General features: G+C 35.1%; 1 protein-coding gene across 5 annotated transcripts in view; it reads left to right on the top strand.

Annotated features, from left to right (window-relative positions):
• The window catches only part of SLC16A7 (solute carrier family 16 member 7), a 277,627-nt gene that overhangs the window by 184,902 nt on the left and 70,533 nt on the right, over positions 1-22,192 (top strand). For all 5 annotated transcript variants that reach the window (XM_074226250.1, XM_074226249.1, XM_074226248.1 and 2 more), the window contains one exon: positions 11,836-12,082. In XM_074226250.1, coding sequence (XP_074082351.1) covers positions 11,866-12,082 — 217 coding nt within the window. In that variant the 5' untranslated portion in view covers positions 11,836-11,865. The remainder of the gene's footprint in view (positions 1-11,835; positions 12,083-22,192) is intronic.

The raw sequence follows: 22,192 nt of genomic DNA, 5'->3' as shown, positions 1-22,192 counted from the left end.
AAAGTCCTACTGCTTAGATAAGGGAAATATTAGATGACTTCTAAGGAAGGTCATTCAAACTAATCATTCTAGGTATTGCTTCACACACCTTGGAGAGTAAGCTTAGAATTAATTTAATAAATCAGTGGCATGTCCTCCAATAAAGTTTAACAAGCATAGGATAGTGCAGGATAATACACAAAGGGGAGAAAATCTGTACCAATGTTTTTTTTTTAATTGGTTAAGTTAAAAATTCTACGAAAAATGGAGGGATGATAGCGGAAAACGATACCAAATTACTAGTACAATGTTATTTGTGAAAAGTGAATGATGTATAAAAATTTTGAGAAGCAGGGAAAATGGGCTCAAACTTGAATAAAAGCATACATGTAGGGACTGTGTGGAACCTGGGCCTGAAAGTAATTTTTTTCCCTTGGCAGGGTCACTTCTGAGTATGAAATAACTGAACAAATCTGCTTTCTTTATTAGATTAGTGCAGGTCCTTCTATCTTTGGCTGAGTCAAATGGGTTGTTCTTTCATTGTGGCAAATACGTTTATTCAAATGAAACTCTCTTTACAAAGTTCTCAATTATGTTTGTCAAATCTAATCCATGCTCTTTGAAAAAAAGACAAAACAAAAAGCAAAAAAAAAATCCTATTACCTTTAATTAATCTTCCTCTTTTCCTGGATAGTTTCTCTAGGGTTTTTTTTTTTTTTTTTTTTTGCAAGACAATGGGTTAAGTGGCTTGCCCAAGGCCACATAGCCAGACAATTATTGTCTGAGGTCTCCTTTGAACTCAGGTCCTCCTGACTCCAGGACCAGTGCTCTATGCACTGTGCCACCTAGCTGCCCTTCTCCAGGGTTTTTTTTTTTTTGTGATACTGTTGACTCCTGTCTTCTTACTGTCTTCTTACTACTTTGTCTAAAATCTGTCTCAATTTCTTTTGCTGGCTTTTATGTAGGTCCTACTCACTAACAATGGATGTCTTTCAACTGCCTCTCTTGTCTAATCACTCTGTAATATCTCTTAATGATATCATAGGCTCCAGTGAGTTCAGTTATGCAGCTGATCTCTAGATTTATTGATCTAATCCTAAACACTATCCTGACTTCCCATCTTACATTATTAAATATCTATTTAGCACCTTGAAATGAATATTTTGTTGAATTCTCAAATTCACCTATTTAAGAATATCCTCTTTAAAAAATTCCTTCCCAGTCTCCACAAATTATAAACTGTGTTTTTTTCAAGTCCTCACCCTTACCTACCCTATATATCCAATCTCTTTCCATATTGTTGATTTTTTGGATTCCTTTGGAAGTGTTCCTTATATGCATCCCCTTCTGTCCACTCATAGTTACCATCCTGAACAGACCTATCTATCACCTTTATGCTTCAATTGCAATAGCTTGGGTTGGTCTCTCTACCTCAAGTTATTCCCCACTACTCACCACTAACCATTCACTTGCCTGTGATCTTCCTAAAATGAGGCCTACCCTTTCACTTTCCCACCCTCCCTCCCCCCTTCATCCTCCTTTACCTCCTATTAAACTCCAGGTTTTTAATTAGCTTCAAGATCAAGTATCCATCCTCTTTGCCTTTTAACTTCCTACACAACCTGCTCCACTTTCCACACCTCTTATAATTTATTCCCCTCAACCTATTTACTAAGCAGTAATATGTGCCTTTTGTTGTCTCTCATATGCTATTCTGCCTCCTAACTTTGTGTCTTTTTCCAAGAAAAGAGGGAGGTTACTTAAAGGCAACAGTTTTTTTCCCCCAAAGAGCTTTGATTATAAGACACTCAGTAATTACCTAGGTAATTACCTAGATGACCTTGGGCAAGTCATTTAACCCCATTGCCTTGCTAAAAAAAACCAAACCAAAAAAAAAGAGCATTGTTTTTTTAAATTTTAATTAATATTTTGGTTTTGCAAGGCAATGGGGTATTTCTGGTATGTTTGAAAGTCTTTCCCACACACATAAATATATAAATATTATAAATGTATATATCAAAAATCAAATATTCATTTTCCCTAAAGAAGCATATACTAGATCTCAATGGGTGTTATTTCCAATTGTAGCCTTTTTCTTTGGTCTTTGGATTTCCTTTTCCTCATATGTCATATAATCCTGACTACTAGAGATATTTGCACTACTCTCTCTTAGTGGGAAACTGCTTAGGGGTCAGGCTCAGTCTTTTTCCATAGCCTTGACCTGGGATTATTGGATGAGAATTGTGATTTAGGCACATTGGGTCACTTTGTATATCTAATCTAAACCATCATCATGGACAACAACATACATCCATCTTTGGGGACTTGCCCAACTAATTGCTCTGACCTGGTCAGTATCCTGGGACAGTCACAAATTGGGGTTTGATGTTACTGGTTAGGGTTATCCTGACACCTGATTGCAGTAGCTAAAATTTGATATCCAGAGATATTTTCAGACTTCTATCCCTACATGGCATGACCAAGATCCTACTCAGAAGGACTTTGGTCAGGTCTTCGGCCTTTGAAATAACTCCACTCCATCTGACTTTAATTTAAAGCTAAGCTTTTGCTTAGTCCCTAGGTCCTGGAGAGAACAGGATTATACTGGCTTTTTTCCTTAAAAATTTCCTAAATTTTTTCCTAAATCTAATTTCCTAAATTATACCTTTTCTTCACATTACATCCCCTTGTGACATGTTTTGTGGTATAGATTTTTTATGAATTTTAAAATTCAAGTATTTGTTCATTGTTAACAGATCTTCCTTAGCGTTAGGGTTCTAATTGTTGTTTGATCATTCTCAAAGAGAACCAATTACTTGCCCATGAATGGGATTTAAATGAGACCGAGCTATGCAAAGTCAACAGCCCCACTCTCTCCTCCAGAGTCATCAAAATCTAGTGACAAGACAGGTCAAGATGACTGAATGACTTGGGATGCAGTGGGGGCACTGGCCTTGGAGCCAAGAAAGAATACAACCCAATACAGAAGAAATATACGCTCCTTTTGAAAGGAGACCAGGAGGAAAGGAATTATTAACAATGGCTTATGGAACCTATCTCACCTAACACTCTCTCTCTCTCTCTCTCTCTCTCTCTCTCTCTCTCTCTCTCTCTCTCTCTCTCTCTCTCTCTGTATATATATGTATGTATGTATTTAAAGATGACTAGTTCTATCAGGATGTGAGTACCACACATCTTAAGATCTTATCTAAGCCTTCATAATGGAAGGAAATTTCAGATATGGAAAATTTTTTCCTCCCACTCAGGTTAGCAATTTGTCTGTGACAACATCTGAATGTTTCCTTGAGCTCTGAGTTGTTATGACTTGCCCATATTCAGTATTGCCAATATGTGCCAGAAGGAGAAAGTGAACCCAAGTCTTCTTGACTCCAACATAGGTCTTCTATTTTCTATATCATATGTATACACACATAGTAAATTCTTAATTATTGGCTTGTTGATCAATTGAGTTTATATTTCAATAACCAGGCAATAAGTAGTTCACTAAATACTTTTTAAACACCAGAACCATTCAATTGACTATCTTAGCTGGACAGAAGCATTTCTAAAGCTTTTTGGAGCTACATAAAAATGTCAATTGATAATAATGATTACATGAGAATGTATATAAATAACCCTCATGGTACAGAAGGGTTATAGAAAAGAATGTAATATGTATTATTCTCCCCTTCAGTACCTTTCCTTTAGACATTAAGTTTTCAAAGTAAAAGAATTAAGTTCAATGTTTAAAAGGACTCTGAAGCTTTAAAATAATCTTTTAAAGTCAGGATAGTTTACTAATATGCCAGGACATACTTTAATAGCTCAGAGAATTCAAATTCATAGGGTTTATTTTCAGTGCCGCCATTAATTCATTGTGTGAACCTAAATAAATCACTTAACCTTGCTGTGATTTTAGTTTCCTATCTATAAAATGAAAACAATAACAATACTGACCAAGATTGCTGGTGCGTTTCTACATTAATATTTGTAAAATTTTCAAAGCCTGGATTGAAGATTCCATAGTTTTGTTATCTTTTTGTTTTGTGGGTAGTGGTCAGAAAAGAAACCAGATGGTAGTATTTTTAAGTGCTCACTATAGTAGAAATAATAAAAATACCTAAAATCTTTAAACTCATGAATTAGTAATAAAAGCTGGTTTATTTTTCTTTGTGGTTGCAGAAAAAAAAATCACAGAGTGAGGAGTTTAAGCCTCAAATAACTCTGATCATATAAGACAAATTTCCTTTAAAGTTTTGCTGCAACGTTTCTGGAAAGATGTAAAACTATTTTTAACCTCAGGCAATCAGAAATATGTAAACTTTCAAATATAATAACTGTATATAGAAAACTTCTAGAGAGGAGTTTTTCCAAGTTAACTCAATCTGTAGTCAACATATACCCTTGTTATTCCCTTATTTTCTTCCTAAATTAATGATGTAGTTTCTATATTCATACTCTATTCTCATTCTGCTTACTACTTATTTAGTCAGGTGGCTGCTTTGCATATTGAAGCCAAAGGTCAAGGAAGTTTGCCTTTAAAAAATAATTTTCTACTCTGTTTTCAAGGAAGAACAATTTGCAAAAAAGGAGTATATATAAACATGAAGAAGATATCAAAATCTTCACACTTTTTTTTACATGTAGTTGTATTGATGCTTGATTCTGGCAGTTGGTGATCACAGAATATTAATGATGCATTTGACAAAATGCATTCCTACCAGACTGATCGTGACTGACTGGAATCTGTAGTGCATGATACCAAGAGACACGATTTGTCTTTTCTTACAGCTCTTTATTTGACCTTGCTGCTAGAGACAGCTTCCTTTTCACTTTTTGTAGCATTCTATAGGGATAAGCTTTGACTTCTAAATATACTCCCCCAAACTGGAATTTAACAATTTTTAAAAGTTTAATTTTTTCATGTTTTAAGCTTGAAAAACAACAACAATATTACCATTATTTTCTCACTTGTAAGATATTACATATAAATTACTCATTTGATTTAAAATAGTTGCCTAAATATTTACAGTTTTAATATAAATGATTTTGTTTTCTAAGAATTACAGGTTGTGATTTCTTATCAGGTTAATGAATTTTATTGCAATTTATTATTACCTTTATTATTTATTTAGCTTTTTGCAAGGCAAATGGGGTTAAGTGGCTTGCCCAAGGCCACACAGCTAGGTAATTAAGTGTCTGAGGCTGAATTTGAACTCAGGTCCTCCTGACTCCAGAGTTGGTGCTCTATCCTATGCACCACCTAGCCGCCCCTATTATTTAACTTTAGAGGATACTGAGTAATTCTATAATACCATATAAATATGGCACTCTCAAGACCTTTGCTAATTCTTGAGTTTATTGTAGTTTTCATATTTTGTTCTCCTTAGAAATGTGCAGATGCATTTTCTTACTTTTGCCTAGTTTTGCCCATTGCTTTCTTTCCAAAAACTCAGTAAGAGTCAATCTGTTTCCTTTTTCTTCCTTGTTTCTGTGCTCTTCTTTGAGCATGTTAGAAAAGTGTGGGCATAGAAGTATAAAGCTTACTTCCTTTCTTATATAGATGTTTGAAAGCAGAAAGGACACCATAAGTCATCTCGAACCTGGAGGGGAAGTTCTCTGGTGCAGAAAAACCTGTGACACCTGCCTTTTCAGTTAGAGAAAACCCCTAGGGTTTTCTTTTCTCCCCAACCCGTACCTCAATTTAAATATTTCAGAAAATGAAGTTTTGACTTCTGCATTAATTTCTATTCTATGTTTTTTTGGCTCATTCTCTATAGTGTCTAACCAAGTACAATGCATAAGGATGATTGTTTTCACTTTGATGGTCCAGACTATTTCCTCCACATCTACAGTGGTTTTTATCTTGTAGCATCATTATTTCCTTGGTTGATTGCTTCTTGGTGGTGGATTTGTCTTGATCCTTTAACCAATTTGTAGTTAAATTCTCCACACCTGGAGAAATTTGAAAAGACAAGAATTAGTCCCAATGTTTTTTGTTTTATTTTAAATGATTTAGGAATGAAAATTAACAAGATAAACAACTTTTATTTAGTTCGGGAGAGAGAGAAGGAACCATGTTTTGGGATCCTATAGTTTTAATATATTAGTATCCCCTTTTAAATGAAATATCAAGAATGCCACTTATAGTTTTCAAAGAAAATTAACTCAATGTTACTGACTTAAAAAAACTGGAAGTATTAGTTATTTTCCTTATATGATCAAAAGAAGCATTTTATAAATAATTTCATTTCATTTTTTAAAAAAGCAAGCTCTTAAATCTCCACTATATCTAAAACATTGTGTAAGATGCTGAAGATATGAAGATAGCATTAAAAACAGTACCTACCTTCAAGGAGATTACATTTCATTCAAAACCTGTAACTTATAAAAAATAATCCAATAACATAGGATACTGGACAAATAATGTGTTCCCAATATAAGAGGGATATGTGTATGTGTATAATCATGTGTCTGTATACACATATATAGGTGTTTGTGTGTTTACATGTGTGTGTGTGTGTGTGTGTGTGTGTGTGTTTACTGAAGTTGGTTCTGAGCCCATGCATCTTGCTTAGGTATACTTGAAGTCTTAGGACCAATGAGATGCTCATGATGGGATATATTAAGGGAAGAAAAGAGGGTCAGAAGAAGAACTATAGAGAATTCCTCCCTTACAGAGGGTGGAAAGGATTCAAGAACAAAGGATGAAGAGAACAGTAATTGTGTAGGAAGAAAAGCAATGCAGAATGGTGACTACACAAAAATGGGAACAGATTATTTCTGAAGAGTCACTGGTCAATAGTATTCAACTATTTTCATTTTAAAGGACTCTAGTAGAAAATTATAAATATTTTCTCTTTTCCCTCATGCACTTGAAATTTTTGTAAATACAAATAAGTTCTCTTAAAATCTGTATCCCTATTTGTAAAATGGGGATAATAGATATTGCCAATCCTTGATAAATCCTTGAAATATTTTACATTGAGTGATTTTAAATTTCCTGGTTAAAAGCATCATGAGTTATAAATATCACTGTAGTTGCTATCATAATCATAATTTGCTGAAATAATGCTTTGTGGATGTGTAACTCCTTTAAAAGCTTTTGTAGGACTAATGTTTACTTTTCTATCTTGAGCTATTAAAGAAGCTCCTTTCATGTCTCATCATTCGCAGATCAGCAAACTCTGATGTGGAAAATAATATTTGACCCCATATCCCTCAGGGTGATTTGAAGATTACTGAAAATGCCTTGGACATATTTAGATGTATAACAACAACATAATGCCCTCTTGTTTCTATTATTATAGTCATTTGTTTAGCTTTACTGTTAGTCCTCTAAAGACAATTTCTGACAAAATAAATTGATATTGACACATATGAAGCATTAGCTTGCACTAAAAGTGTTCTTTCTTCCTGCCACAAGTAATGACATTCCCATTGAGAAATCTCCACAAATGGAATGGAAACGAAAAAGGGGGCATGTGATAGATAATATATCAGCATCTGCAACTTAAAGGAAGTTAGCTCAGGGAAGGGTGGGAGGGGGGTAATTGGTGAGGAAAGTACATAGAAGCAATATTAATAATAAAAACCAAAGCAATTCCAAAGAAATGTATCATTCTTGATTTTGTTTTATTGTTATTTTTTTATTTTTTTAGGTTTTTGCATGGCAAATGGGGTTAAGTGGTTTGCCCAAGGCCACACAGCTAGGTAATTATTAAGTGTCTGAGACCGGATTTGAACTCAGGTACTCCTGATTCCAGGGCTGGTGCTTTATCCACTGCGCCACCTAGCTGCCCCTATTGTTATTTTCAATTTGTGTATTTTTAAAATCACACTCACTGAAGTACTTATAATTTTTTAAATTAATTTTTATTAAAGATATTATTTGAGTTTTACAATTTTCCCCCCAATCTTACTTCCCTCCCCCACCCCACCACAGAAAGCTATCTGTCAGTCTTTACTTTGTTTCCATGTTGTACCTTGATCCAAATTGGGTGTGATGAGAGAGAAATCATATCCTTAGAGAAGAGACAAGAATTCTAAGAGGTAACAAGATCAGACAATAAGATATCTGTTTTTTTCTAAATTAAAGGGAATTGTCTTTGAACTTTGTTCAAACTCCTTATCTGGATACAGATGGCACTCTCCTTTGCAGACAGCCCAGAATTGTTCCCGATTGTTGCACTGATGGAATGAGTGAGTCCTTCAAGGTTGATCATCACTCCCATGTTGCTGTTAGAGTATACAGTGTTTTTCTGGTTCTGCTCATCTCACTCAGCATCAGTTCATGCAAATCCCTCCAGGTTTCCCTGAAATCCTGTCCCTCCTGGTTTTTAATAGAACAATAGTGTTCCATGACATACATATACCACAGTTTGCTAAGCCATTCCCCAATTGAAGGACATTTACTTGATTTCCAATTCTTTGCCACCACAAACAGGGCTGCTATAAATATTTTTGTACAAGTAATGTTTTTACCCTTTTTCTTCATCTCTTCAGGATATAGACCCAGTAGTGGTATTGCTGGGTCAAAGGGTATGCACATTTTTGTTGCCCTTTGGGCATCATTCCAAAGTACTTATAATCTTTAAGATGTTTGCAATACTAAATATATTTCAGATTATCGCCTATTGGTAGAATCTTGAGTTCTATATGTTTCACTTGTAGCAGAGTGGTGAATTTCTTGAGATAGTTACATTACAAATAAAACTGAGGCTGAGTACCTCTAGGCATATAGACAGAATCATTTTACCCCTTGATTTCAATAATTCAGTTGCATGATATGAAGATTAATGAACTGTATAACATATAAATTAATTATAATATATAAATTAATTATAATATATAAATTATCCATCATTTATAAAATGAGCAGCTAAGACTAAATTTGAAAGTATATTAAAATTTACTTGATTTCATGGAGCCATAAACTTCTAAAATATGAATTTTGGTAAAAGATCTGATCTGAAATGATTGAACATCCTCATTTAATAAAAATGGTAAGAATTTTAGTTTTAGAAAGTGTTTAATTTATAATTCATCAGTATTACCTTGTGCTACTTTTGTTGCCTTTTCCAAACTTATAAAAACATAATTTTTAGATTTGTAAAATATCCTTTTTTTGTTTTGGAAATTTTTCTTTTTTATTTAATATTTATTCTCATTTTGTATAAATAATGTTTATTTTTATACATTAATAAAATATTCTTGTTTAAGAGTAAACAAAATACCCCTCCCCCCAAAAATATAGACTCACTTGAGTGATAAAGTAGAGGGGAGAGAAAAAAAATTAAAACTAAAATTAAAAAAATAATAGTAGTAACTGTAGCTATGGCCAGGTGGTGCAGTGGATGGAGCACCAGCCCTGGAGCCAGGAGCACCCAAGCCCATATCCGGCCCTATACACTCAACAATCACCCAGCTGTGTGACATGCAAGCCACCCCAACCCTACTGCCCTGCATAAACCAAAAAAAGAAAAAAAAAGACCTAAAATAAAATAAATAGTAATAAGAGTAGGGGCAGCTGGGTGGCGGACAGAGCACTGGCCCTTTAGCCAGGAGCACCAGGGTCTGAATCTGTCCTCAGACACCCAAAGATCCTGCTGTGGGGCCCCAGGCAGGCCACCCAGCCCCATTTGCCCTGCCCCCCCCATAATAATAATAATGATAATAATAATAATAATAATAATAATAATAAAAAATGTGCTTCAGTCTGTGTTCCAACACCACCAACTCTGTCGTGGGTGGATCACATTCTTTTATTTTTATTTTTATTTTTTAGGTTTTTACAAGGCAAATGGGGTAAAGTGGCTTGCCCAAGGCCACACAACTAGATAATTATTAAGTGTCTGAGACGGAATTTGACCCCAGGTACTCCTGACTCCAGGGCGGTGCTTTATCCACTTACACCACCTAGCCACCCTGGATCACATTCTTTATGATAAGTCCATCACAAAAGTTACTTCCATATTTTTCCACTACAATATACTATATTTTCTCTTTCCTTTCACTGACTCTGCTGTAGGGTAGCTGAGTGGCACAGCAGACAGATCCCTGGCCCTGGGGCCAAGAGGCCCCAAGACCCCATACCACCCCTTAGGCCCAGCATCCACCTAGCCCTATGGTCCCAGACTGGCCATCCAATCCCAGCCCCTTGAAGAAGTAAAAAGGAAAATGCATTATATCTGAGCACTCTCCCCTCATGGTCCATCCTCTCCTCCTTCATTCACATCCCCACCCCTTCCCCCTGTCCCCCCTCTCTTCTTCTTACTCCAGATGCCTTTACCCCATTGAATATTTGAAGGATTTGTTTTCCTCAGAGAGTTTTCTTATCTCTTTTTCCATCTGGCCAATTCTGCTTTTTAAAGCATTCTTCTCCTCAATAACTTTTTGAACTGTTTTATCCATTTGACCTAAGCTGCTTTTTAGCATGCTATTTTCTTCAGCATTATTTTTGGCTCTCCTTGACTAAGCTGCTGACTTCATTTTCATGTTTTTCCTGCGTCTCTCTCATTTCTTTCCCCAGTTTTTCTTCTAACTCCCTCATTTGATTTTCAAAGTCTCTTTTGAGCTCTGTCATGGCCTGAGCCCAATTTCTGTTTTTCCTGGAGTTTTTAGATGCAGGAGCTTGTGCTTCCTGAATCTTCAGACTGAGTGTTTTGACCTTTCTTGGTCTCACGGGCAAAATATTTCTCAATGGTATTCCTGTTTTTCCTCTGCTTGCTCATTTTCCCAGCTTTAGTCTGTTTTGGGGGTACTTCCTTAGCTTTTGGGACACTCCCACAAGGGTCTCAGTATGTGAGGCTCTGTCCTCCCTCCTGTTCTGTGAATGACCATATGTGCCCCCCCTCTGCTACGGGGCTGAGGTGGGGGGGCCCTTCTGTTCTATGGGGGGGCCTAGACTATGATCAGGATCTGAATGTGGTCAGAGCCCCAGCCTCCTGTTCCAGGGCAGAGGACAGAGCTTGGTAGTCTCTTTCTTCATTCCCCTCCCTATATTCAATGGGCTCATGCCCTGGGGGCTCCTGCTTAGGGGCTCTGCCTGCTTCAGTTTCCTGGATCTGGGCTGCAATGGCCAAGCTGCTTGCTGTGTGCCCTGAGGGCTGGGTTTCATGTGGTTGCTCTAGCAGAGGTTCCCATTCCCCCACTTTGTGCCCGGTGCTCCCTGGGGCATAGATCAGGAAACTCCCCTGCTGCTGTGAGCTGGGGCTCCCAGTGCCCTGGAACTGCCTCCCAGAGGCTGAAGTTCTTTTGCTTTGGTGGGCCACCCCTCTGGCGGGCCGCCCCTCCAACCCCGGGGAGCAGAGCCTTTCTACTCTTTTCCAGGTTACCTTCAGTAGGAGAACTGCCTCACTGGATCCCTCTGTGGGTTCTGTCACTCGAAAATTTAGTTAGAGTCCTTAGTTTAGAAGTTTTATGAGAGAGCGCCTAAGACAAGATCCTCTCTTGTCACCATTCTTGGCTCTGCCCCTGTAAAATATACTTAAAATGAATACTTCCCACTCTGTATATATCAGTCAAGAGAACCTCAGTTTTGTAATTTTCATTTTGATTTAGATATTAATTTCTATTAAGTATTTCTTTTTTAATGTAAAATAAATCATTTAATTTTTATTAGCTTATCACATGCAAAATTATAATGCTCTACTAAACTTGTGGCATACCATTTATTATAACTCTGAAATTTAAAAATATTCTATAGGCAGAAAATTCAGGTTAAACCACATTATGGTTATTATTAGGTAATACTATTTTTGTCTTTTAATTGTTAGAATAAAAGAGCTGTGAGAAATTGATGAATAATTTTTAGATATTGATTCTGATATTTTATTGTTTAATATTGTTTTCTAGCTATTTGAATCACCAAAAAAGGACAGCAAAATGCCACCATCAGCAAGTGGTCCTCCTCAGTATCCACCCCCAGATGGAGGATGGGGCTGGGTTGTGGTCCTTGGCGCTTTTATTTCCATTGGATTTTCCTATGCATTTCCCAAAGCCATCACAGTGTTCTTCAAGGAAATTCAGGAGATATTCCACACTAGCTACAGTGAGATAGCATGGATATCATCCATTATGCTTGCTGTTATGTATGGAGGAGGTAAGATTCTTTGTTACATATAGTCTTTTTCAAATAGTAATCTGTCAAATGAATCCCTATTTTAATGTCTAATTATCTTAAAATAATTTGATGTAATTCTGTGTCCTATTAAAACAAATGCATTAGGGCAGCTAGGTGGCACAGGATAGAGAACCAGGCTGGAATTAGGAAGAGCTGAGTTCAAATTTGACTTTACACTTTTACTAGCTGTGTGATCCAGGCCAAGTTTCTTTCTTTTTTTTTTTTTTTGCCTCATTTTCCTCTTACGTAAAATGTGCTAGAGAAGAAAATGACAAACCGCTCCAGTATCTTTGCCAAGAAATCCCCAGTGGGGTCATGAAAAATCAAACATGACTGAAATGACTGAACAATAGCAACACTTGTTATTAGGACAACTTGGCAGTATAGTGGAATAGAGCACTGGGATTGGAGGCAGATCAGATTTCAAATATGACCTCAGATACTTCTACCTGGGTGAACCCTTGTCTTCATAAAACTGGAGATGGAAATAGCAAACCACTTTAGAATCTTTGCCAAGAAAATTCCATGAATAGTTGGTTCATAGGGTCATGAAGTCAGACATGAGTGAATGTCTGCACAACAAAATGTTGTTAAAATGTTATTAGAATTTTTGGGTTTTTTTTTTTTTTTTTTTTTTTTTTTTTGCTAGGCAATGGGGTTAAGTGGCTTGCCCAAGCCCACACAGCTAGGTAATTATTAAATGTCTGAGACTGGATTTGAACTCGGGTACTCCTGACTCCAGGGCTGGTGCTCTATCCACCGCACCACCTAGCTGCCCCTATTATTAATATTTTTAAACAAAGTACTAACGAAATATAACTAACCTAGTAAGTAGTTGTTTAGTGGATTTAAAAAGAAAAAAGGGCTTCATAGATCATGGTCAACTCAGCATGCATTTAAAATTCTTTATGAATGATGAAATTAGAATATTGGCCCTTAACCTTAATACCAGGTCCCATTATTTTTTGTGATTGTTGTCATTTTGAGTTATTAGTTGCCCCTGAAAATCTAATAATATAAGGTCTCCTTTTCCAAAATAGGATTCTTTAAAACATATTACTATTTTTCTATTCTAAAAACAAATGCATCCTGTGATGGTAGTTATTTATATATTTCACTAAGCATTTTCAAAAGGACACAACACTGAGCACTAGTGAATTATTACATTAGTCTTTTTTTTAATGAGCACTTAGGGAGTGCTCTTGTAGCCCTGAAGTTAGGAGGACCTGAATATAGATTTGAACTCAGACCCTTTACACTTATGTGAACTTGGTAAAACTAAACCACATTCCCTGCTATAAAGAAGTTCACATTCTATTGCTATTTAAGTAATAGGTACCTATAAGATAAGTATGAAAAAGATGGATATTAACCTCATAGGATGGCAGCTAGGTGGCATTTAATACTGTTTGGCACATAGTGTATGCTCATTAAATTCTTGTTGGTGGGTTTTGCATGTAAAGTTCTTCACAAATCTTAAAGGACTCTAGAAGACAGGTATTAAATAGATGAAAATATTACCACCATCCTTCACATAAAGCCATAAAGGGATAACTTTTTGCTGTTTTTCTTCAGATGTTTCAGTCATGTCTTACTCTTTATCACCCCATTTGGGGTTTTTATGGTAAAGATAGTATTTGCCAATTTCTTCTAGCTCATTTTACAGATGTGGAAATTTGATTTTAAGAGAGTGAAGTGACTTGCACAGGATCACACAGCTACTAAAAGGTTTCAAAATATTTCTCAAAGTTTCTGGGTAATGTAATATTTGTAAGGTCAGCATGTTATTCATAAAAGGATGGTCATTTGATAAGTGTGGCAACTTCTTATAATTTATATACCATTTCAAAGATAGGTATTCAGTAAGGGATTAAGAGTGACATAATGCAACCTTTGTACAGAGAGACTTAAGTCTATACCCTTACCATCCCCAGCCTTGTACAAGCTATTCAAAGAATGTATGGCCCATTCAATCCTGGCTACTCCATTTGAATGAAATTTTAACTAGAAAGTGCAAACTCATTATCAGCAATGTCCTTCAAAAGACTGAATTTTTCAAAAATCAGGACTTTGGAAAAATGGAAGAACTCTAGATATCCTCAAATCATTGGTCATTAATCATCATTTCTCTCAATAGCATAAGGAAATGTTAATTTTCTTTCATAATGCATACCATGAGATAGACTAGACTGAATATGCCATACCCAAACGAATATAAAACTTAATTCTACATCTCAAAATACTGACCATACTAGATATGGTTGCATAATTAATCATATACTAGTTTTGATTTTCATAGTCTTTGACATCAGTTTTTTTTAAATCAGAGTACTTCATATTGGAATTTTCAAAATTGAAGTTAGTACAATTTCCCCTTTTTTATAATTACTCAAAAACTTTTAGTGAAATAAATGGTTAAAGTCTTCTGTAGCAAGATATTAACCATCACACACAGTGATGTCCATGAAATTTTAGATATATCCCTTGAATCACAATGATATCTGATTTGTTCCCTGTCAGTACAGGGAAGCCAGTGAATATTTTAATGTGTTGACCTGTTATCAGAATTTGGAGATCAAAATTAGTGAGTGACAGAATATTTGTAATTTGAGATATGAAGTTTACCAGAGATAGAACTGATTCTATTGCATTGAGTTCTTCTATCACTGAACAATGGTCTCTAACCTTGGGATATCATCAGATAAGTATCAAGTGGACTATTAAATAAAGAACAGTTTTCTACTTTATGATTTGCTCAAGTAAGGTACTAGGTATTGACTACTGAGATACTGAAATTTAATATTTTAATTACAATAACTGATTAAACTCTAAAATTTCAGAGCAGTTCTATTGTTCCCAATGAAGCTATTATATTCTGATGTTCTACCATATTGGATTTTCAGATAGCTTTACTGATACAGGATAAAGATGAACAACCACTATGAATGAAGCACATTTTTATTGCTTGTATTCTCTTATGGTCTGAAAGACTTCCATTGATAGCTAAACTTTCATACTCTGAGGTTCAAATAAAGATAAAGCCAACAAGGTGAGAAGGCATAGAGTTCTATGAACGGTAATGAGTCTATCTAACAAGTAACTGAAGCCCTCTCTTCATCATAATGCTAATTAAGTTAACCTGAAGAACATCCAAGATCTGACATGCTCATTAGGGCTTAGCATTTCACTTATTAATCACTGTGGCAGGGTCACTGGGCAAGATGGAGTATCTGCAGAGTCCTGGCCTATGCTTTGAGGGGTATAGCCCCTCACTGTAATTAGGTGGCATCTGTGATTCAGTAGCAAGATATCACCTTCGACTGTATGAATAAAAATGTAACTAATAAAAAACCCTAGTAAGGACAGAAAAGAATGCAAATTATGTTTATCGCTTACTTCATACTTAGAATAATGCCATTAAATTATAGCAAACCATCTGGCAATCCATATGGTCTCCTGAAGTTCTGGCTAATTTCAGCAAATAGGTCAGGCACGGTGATCACCCCATTAATAAAGCACTAAGCAGAGGTGGAACATTTTCAAGTTTTTGCATTTGGTTTGGATAGTTAGAATACTTTAGTAAACAGCAACTGTATGGAATTATCTTTTGCTTTAATATTGGTTGTTAGTTGATGGGATTGTCTGCCCTGGAAATGGTCTGCCATGGAAATGGTCTGCCATGTAGTTAGGAAACATAGATAGCGGGCTGCCAGTGGCAGTGTGAGTTCCTCATGTTATATAGCAGCATCTCTGTTCTGACTTGGAAGAATCAGCCTCTCTGAGGTGAGAGGTAGCTTAGTCTCCATGGTAACCCATTCTTCTGCTTCTCTTGAGTAGAGCTTGCCAATTGTGCTAAATTAAGGGAGATGGTTTTGAGATGGGCTCTTCTACCCAGGGGACTGAGCATGAGACCACCTAACTTATTTTCCTGGAGGCCAAGGAACAGGATGTAATAGGCATGGGAGGTCAGGGTGAAAAAAAAAGCATGCTTTAGTTTTAATTGTGTGGATTACTTTCATTTCATGATGTGACCTTATGTTCTATATGTAGAAATTAGTCATGACTGAAATATTTTGCATAATGTTGACTTCTTAGGAAAAAAGAAAAATAATCTTATGTAACTCTTAAGATCAGTCATTTCTTCTGCTACATTTTAGCTTTTTAAAATCTATTTAAATATGTTTGACAGTCTTTTTAATGTACTTATGTATATGCATGTGCATGTGTCTATTGGGTTAAAAATGACCTTGATTCTAGTCTTACTAGAAGAATTTGAATAAGTATATTATATAATATGTGTATATATTAAATATAAGATATCAAAGTTTTAGATCATTATATCTGGACATATATACATGTAGATTTATGTATGCATATGTGTACATATTTCACATGCATGTGTGCACATATTTCCGGTGTGTATCTGTGTGTGTGTATACATACATACATATATATATATATACATACATACATACATATATATGTATGCATGTATGTGTATATATATATATATATATATATATATATATATATATTCCAAAACCAATTAGTGTGGTATACACTATATAGTACAAAGAGGTATATATTTGGAAACCTTGTCTTATGAAATTACAAATGCTGACTTGGGAATATGGCTGAAACCTGGTTCTCTAGATTGGAACCTTATTCTTGTCTCCTCAGAAGTAGTGTTATTAGCAAAGTAAATTAAATAGGTCAAGAGAGATTAAGTTTCCTTGATTTCTTCTTCAATCTACTGTAAAATTGGAATCTAACCTATGTTAATTAGCATATATTTGATTCAAAGATGTATGAATGGTGTTTTCCTATGCACTTTATATTCAACCATTTCCCTATATCATGCAAATGTGTAAGCCTTGGAAAGACTGGTTGAGAACATAGTCCAACAATTCAAGTACAAGACCTACCAGAGATGACCTGTGCTATATCTGTATATGAAAAAAATATAAATTCACAAATTGTTATCCATGAAATGAGAGGATAAGAAGGGAGAACTCTAAGGTAGAAGAATGGCAACTCAGACCCTGAAACCCCGCTAAAGATATAATATATGAACTTGAGTCTAGATAGTTTTTTAAAATTTATTTATTTTCATCCATATGTATATGCATATTTCCCTTCACCCTCCCTTCCCACTCCCCTCCCCTCAGCAGGGAACATTCAGGTTGGCATTTTACATACTGTATTTTGTTAAAGATGTTTACAAATTAGTGATTTTTTGGCATGAGGAATTAGGATTAAGGGAAAGATACACAAGAATTTTTATAAAGTGTTCATCAAATTCAGAAAGGTTGATTTTTTTTTTCTGTTTTTTTTCTTCCTCTGATTGGGGATAATATAGTCCATAATTAGCTCTCTGGACTGCAGAGAGGAGCAGCTTCCATCCAGGTTTTTATTTCATAATGCTGTTGATGTGTACATTGCTCTCTTGGTGAGTCTAGATAGTTTTGACAAGAATTGAATTTACTTCTTGAAATAATCAATAATAATAATAATAATGATTGATGATGATAATTAGTTTTAATAATTTTGAGAAAAAGAAGCTCTTTATGTACTATTTTAAGGTTTTTAATGTGCTCTATAATTTCATTTAATATCAATTAATATAAATATCATTTAATTCTCAAAAATACTCTGGAAGGAAGTTGCCATTATTATTCCCATTTTGATTGAGGAAACTGAGGCAGTCAGAGGTTAGGTGATGATATAGATCACATATCTAGTTAGTGTTTTAGGCTATATTTGAAGTCAGAATCTTCCCAACTCCAGATGCAGCATTCTATGCACAATGCCAAATAGTTATTTTGTCCTTTATTTGAGGCAACATATATTTTTGAATCAGGAAGATTTGGAATCAAGAACTGCCCATGGGGACATTTGGCCTGTATGCCTTAGGCAAAACAATTAATCTTTCAGTGTCCCCAAAAGCTCTCTCTGTCTCTAAAGTTGAGTTGATGAGATAAGATTAAAAAAAGAATTATCATCAAATAGATGAAATTTTAATCTGGACCCAAATAATATTTTCCATGATTTCAGAATATTGTTAACTTAGCATGCACAATTGTAATCATTAGTAGCACCTAAATCTATAGGACTTTAGTTTTCACATGTACTTCATTATGATATCCTAAATGATCATCCTTTCCTTTTTTAGCTAATATTATCATTATTATGTAATTTTTCATTATTAAATCACATTTTATGCTCTGATTCAATTTCCTTTTGTTCAATTAGAGCTTTTATTATGGAAAAAATATTAGCCACAACATGGAATCTTGGTATTTAAAAGACTCATCCTGAACTTATTGCTCACAGTTCTAAACTGATGGCCTCCAGGGACTTCACAGAAGCAAACATGAACCATGTGATTAGACAGTGTAATGATTATAGTTTCCCACTGATTGGTATTGCACATCCAGTGTAGAGTATAAGTAATGATTAGGGCAGAGCTCTCCTACAATAACCCAAATGTGAACAATGAGAGTTTCCCAGTCACAAAGACCTAAAAGTGAAGTTGAATAGGAAGAATGAAAGAATAAAGTTGCAAAGAATTCAAGATTTATGTGAAGTTTCTCAAACAATGAGGGAGGAAAGGGTCATTACTAGAAGAATCCAAGAGAATATAACTTATTTTGTAGTGAAAGAAGAAAAAAATGGGAAAAATTTTATTTGTTTAAACAGATGGGAGTTCCTTTGATTTCTTTCATTCATCCTACAAGTAAAGTAGTCACATAAATGTGCAAAAATGATCTTGTACAGGCAAATGATTAGTGTGATCTTCTCAAAATTTGAAGATTCTATTTGAAGTTCAGAGTGATATTGCTGATAAGATGAAATTATATGGGTCATGAAATCAATCAATAAACATTTACTAACCATCTGCTATGTGCCAGTAACTACTAAATCCTTGGGATGCAAAAAGAGACAGACAGTGCTACCCTCACTAAATGCATAAAATGTGCTTATCTGATTTCTGCACCAGACACTGGAATACAAAAATTGTTTTGCTATAATGCATGCTGTCACCCTCAAACATAACAGGCAAAGTTTTGTTTTTTTAACTTTCCTGAATCCTCTGTTCCTTGTTGTCAGGGACAAACTTTTTTTTCTCCAATCAGAGTATGCAAAGTATTGAATTTTAATAACCTCATTTAGAGTGTCCTTGAACTGCACAAGTTATCATCAACTTTCCAAATGCCTCTTGGGCTTGAGGGAATATTTCACATTTAGTTTAAAATATATGTGAAACATCTATGTAGAGTTAATTTGGTATTTTCAGATAAAGAAAAATCAGTCCTAATGAAATGACACAGGAGTAATGAACTGTAAGCCAGCTCATGACTCTATATCATACAAAAAAAGGTATATATATGTATATGCATTTCAGGAGTACTCAGAATATTACTTAGAGTTGCTTCTTAAATCAAACATAAAATGTCATAGGAACCAGATAAAGCACTTCAAAGGAAGCATAACCTTTGCTATTTAAAGATAACTCTGCTATTCATTCTAATACTACTTAACTCAAAGCTAGAGACTCTTCATGAGTGTTTTTGAAATAGCCTTCTCAATATAACAAAATCACTTGGACTTCTGCACAATAAACATTTCAAAATATGCATGTGGGAGAGAAGGGGAAAAGTTTTTCATCTGTATTTCTTTTAAAAAGTGATACAATTTAGAAAGTCATTTTGTATTGTTTCCAAATCTAGACTAGCCTTTTCAATTTTCCTTATCTGATTGTTTTCACATAGACCTAATGAATCAAGGTCTGTTGAATGGTTGATTTTAAAATGTCTAATTGAATGAAAAAATGTGTGTGTGTGTGTGTGTGTGTGTGTGTGTGTGTGTGTGTGTGTGTGTGTGTGTGTACTTTTCTTTCCCTATTCTAACAACACATGATATCCCATAGGAATTTGAGAAAATTCTCCCTTGGGAATTTAAGAAAATTCATTTTTGGAAACACCTCAAAAAGAGGTCAAATTTCTACCTAAGTCTTGCCCTCTATCTCTTTGTATATATTTAAAATATGACTTTGTATACCATTGAATTTTCAGAAGCAAATCCCTACTAAACTGAGCTTCGTAGTGATGTGCTTTCAAGTTAAACTCTTTTTTTGAATGATACTATTATATGTGTGTGTGTCATTTCTGTCTAACTTAATATTTGCTTTGGTTATCATAGGAAGTATTATTTTTAGTGTTGATATATTTTGCTTATTCCTGAAAACTAGTTGGTTAAACTTTATGGTTAGACAGACTTACACAAAAAGACCTTATTTGAAACAGAGAGAATATAGATTAAAGTAAATAAATATATGTGTACATATATGTATTCACATATGTATGCATGTGTATCTCTAACCTCTTATGAAAGAGTAACAATGAAATCAACATTTTTGTAGTGTATTTATCTAATTGCCTAGACCTCTACAAGTTTAGTTGGCCAGAAGATACTTAGAATTATCATGTTTTTTACACTTGGAAAAATCAGAATTATCATTCTTCAGTTGAAAAATGAATTTTAGAATACAGATTGGAGAGAAAAATCATCAAGTTTTAAACATACTAGTACACTTGGGGATTTCCATGGTCTACATGGAATTTCATCCATCTTATTATTCCTCCATAATTTATTCCCTATCTCATTTTCCCAAAACTCTTTTCAAGTCTCCCATTCTTTTCCCCATTCACAGCTGAGAACTTCTCATGAAAAAGAAGCCACACGGTGCTCTATCCACTGCACCACCTAGCCACCCCCCTCTTGAAAAAAATAAATTTCACTAGATCTTCTTAAGTAATTACTCTTTATATCTTTTCTTTCTTTACTAAATTCTTACAAGAAAGTCATTTGTTCTTATTACTTCCTCTAGGGTCATTCATTTCACAATCCTTTTTAATTTGTTTTCCACCCTTACCAATCACCTATCTCCAAAGTTTCCAATGATGACTTAAGTACTATACTGATAGCTTTTTTTTTTGCTCCATATCATTTTTGACCTCTATAGTATTTGAAATTGCTAACCTTCCTCTTTTCCTGTATATATGGTCTCCTCTTTAGACTTTTATGACCTTGTTCTTGGTTATAGAAATCTGTTCCTTCCTAATTCCCTTTGCTGAATTATCATCTCTCTTATACCCCTAAATGAAAATGTGCTCCAGGGTTTAGCACTGACATTTCTTATCTTCTCTAAACCCTTGATCATCTTATCTTGTCTCAAGGATTTAATGAACATCTCTGTCCAAATGACTCTCTTGACTATTTACATATAGCCAATTGCCAAATTGTGCCATTTCTTCTGATACATAGGATCTTTCTTATCCATTACCTTTTTTCCTGCTCAAACTGCTGTTTAGACCTCCCTCTCCCCCATCATTTCTCACCTGGGAGAACTCATTTGGGAACTTGTGTACTTGGTTCTCCTGGCCTCACTCTTTCCTCTTTCCCCATCTAAACTCCATATAGCCACCAAAGTCACTGAATCATAAGAGTACTCAATGCATTATATAGACTCTATATTTCTGCTAGAATCAATGAAATATGAACTCTCTTACTTGTCTTTCTTTTTTTTAGGTTTTTTTTTGCAAGGCAAAGGGGGTTAAGTGGCTTGCCCAAGGCCACACAGCTAGGTAATTATTAAGTGTCTGAGACCAGATTTGAACCCAGGCACTCTTGACTCCAGGGCCAGTGCTTTATCCACTGCACCACCTAGCCACCCCCCTTCCTTGTCTTTTAAAGGTTTTTCTTTTTTCTTTTTTTTTTTGCAAGGCAAATGGGGTTAAGTGACTTTCCCAAGGCCACACAGCTAGGTAATTATTAAGTGTCTGAGGGAGAATTTGAACTTAGGTACTCCTGACTCCAGGGCCTATGCTCTATCCACTACGCCACCTAGCCACCCCTAAAGGTTTTTCACAACTTAACTCAAGCCCACTTTTTCAACATTGTTATTCAGTGCTCTCTTCATATACTTTATGGTTCAACCAAAATGAAATTTTTTCTTGTTTTTTGCAGATTACACTCTATTTTCAATTTTTCTGCCTTTGTATACATTGTCCCCATTCCTGGAATGCA

Source organism: Macrotis lagotis, chromosome 2 (genome assembly GCF_037893015.1).
Source record: "Macrotis lagotis isolate mMagLag1 chromosome 2, bilby.v1.9.chrom.fasta, whole genome shotgun sequence".
NCBI lineage: Eukaryota > Metazoa > Chordata > Mammalia > Peramelemorphia > Peramelidae > Macrotis > Macrotis lagotis.
This window is presented reverse-complemented; position numbering and strand designations above follow the sequence as displayed.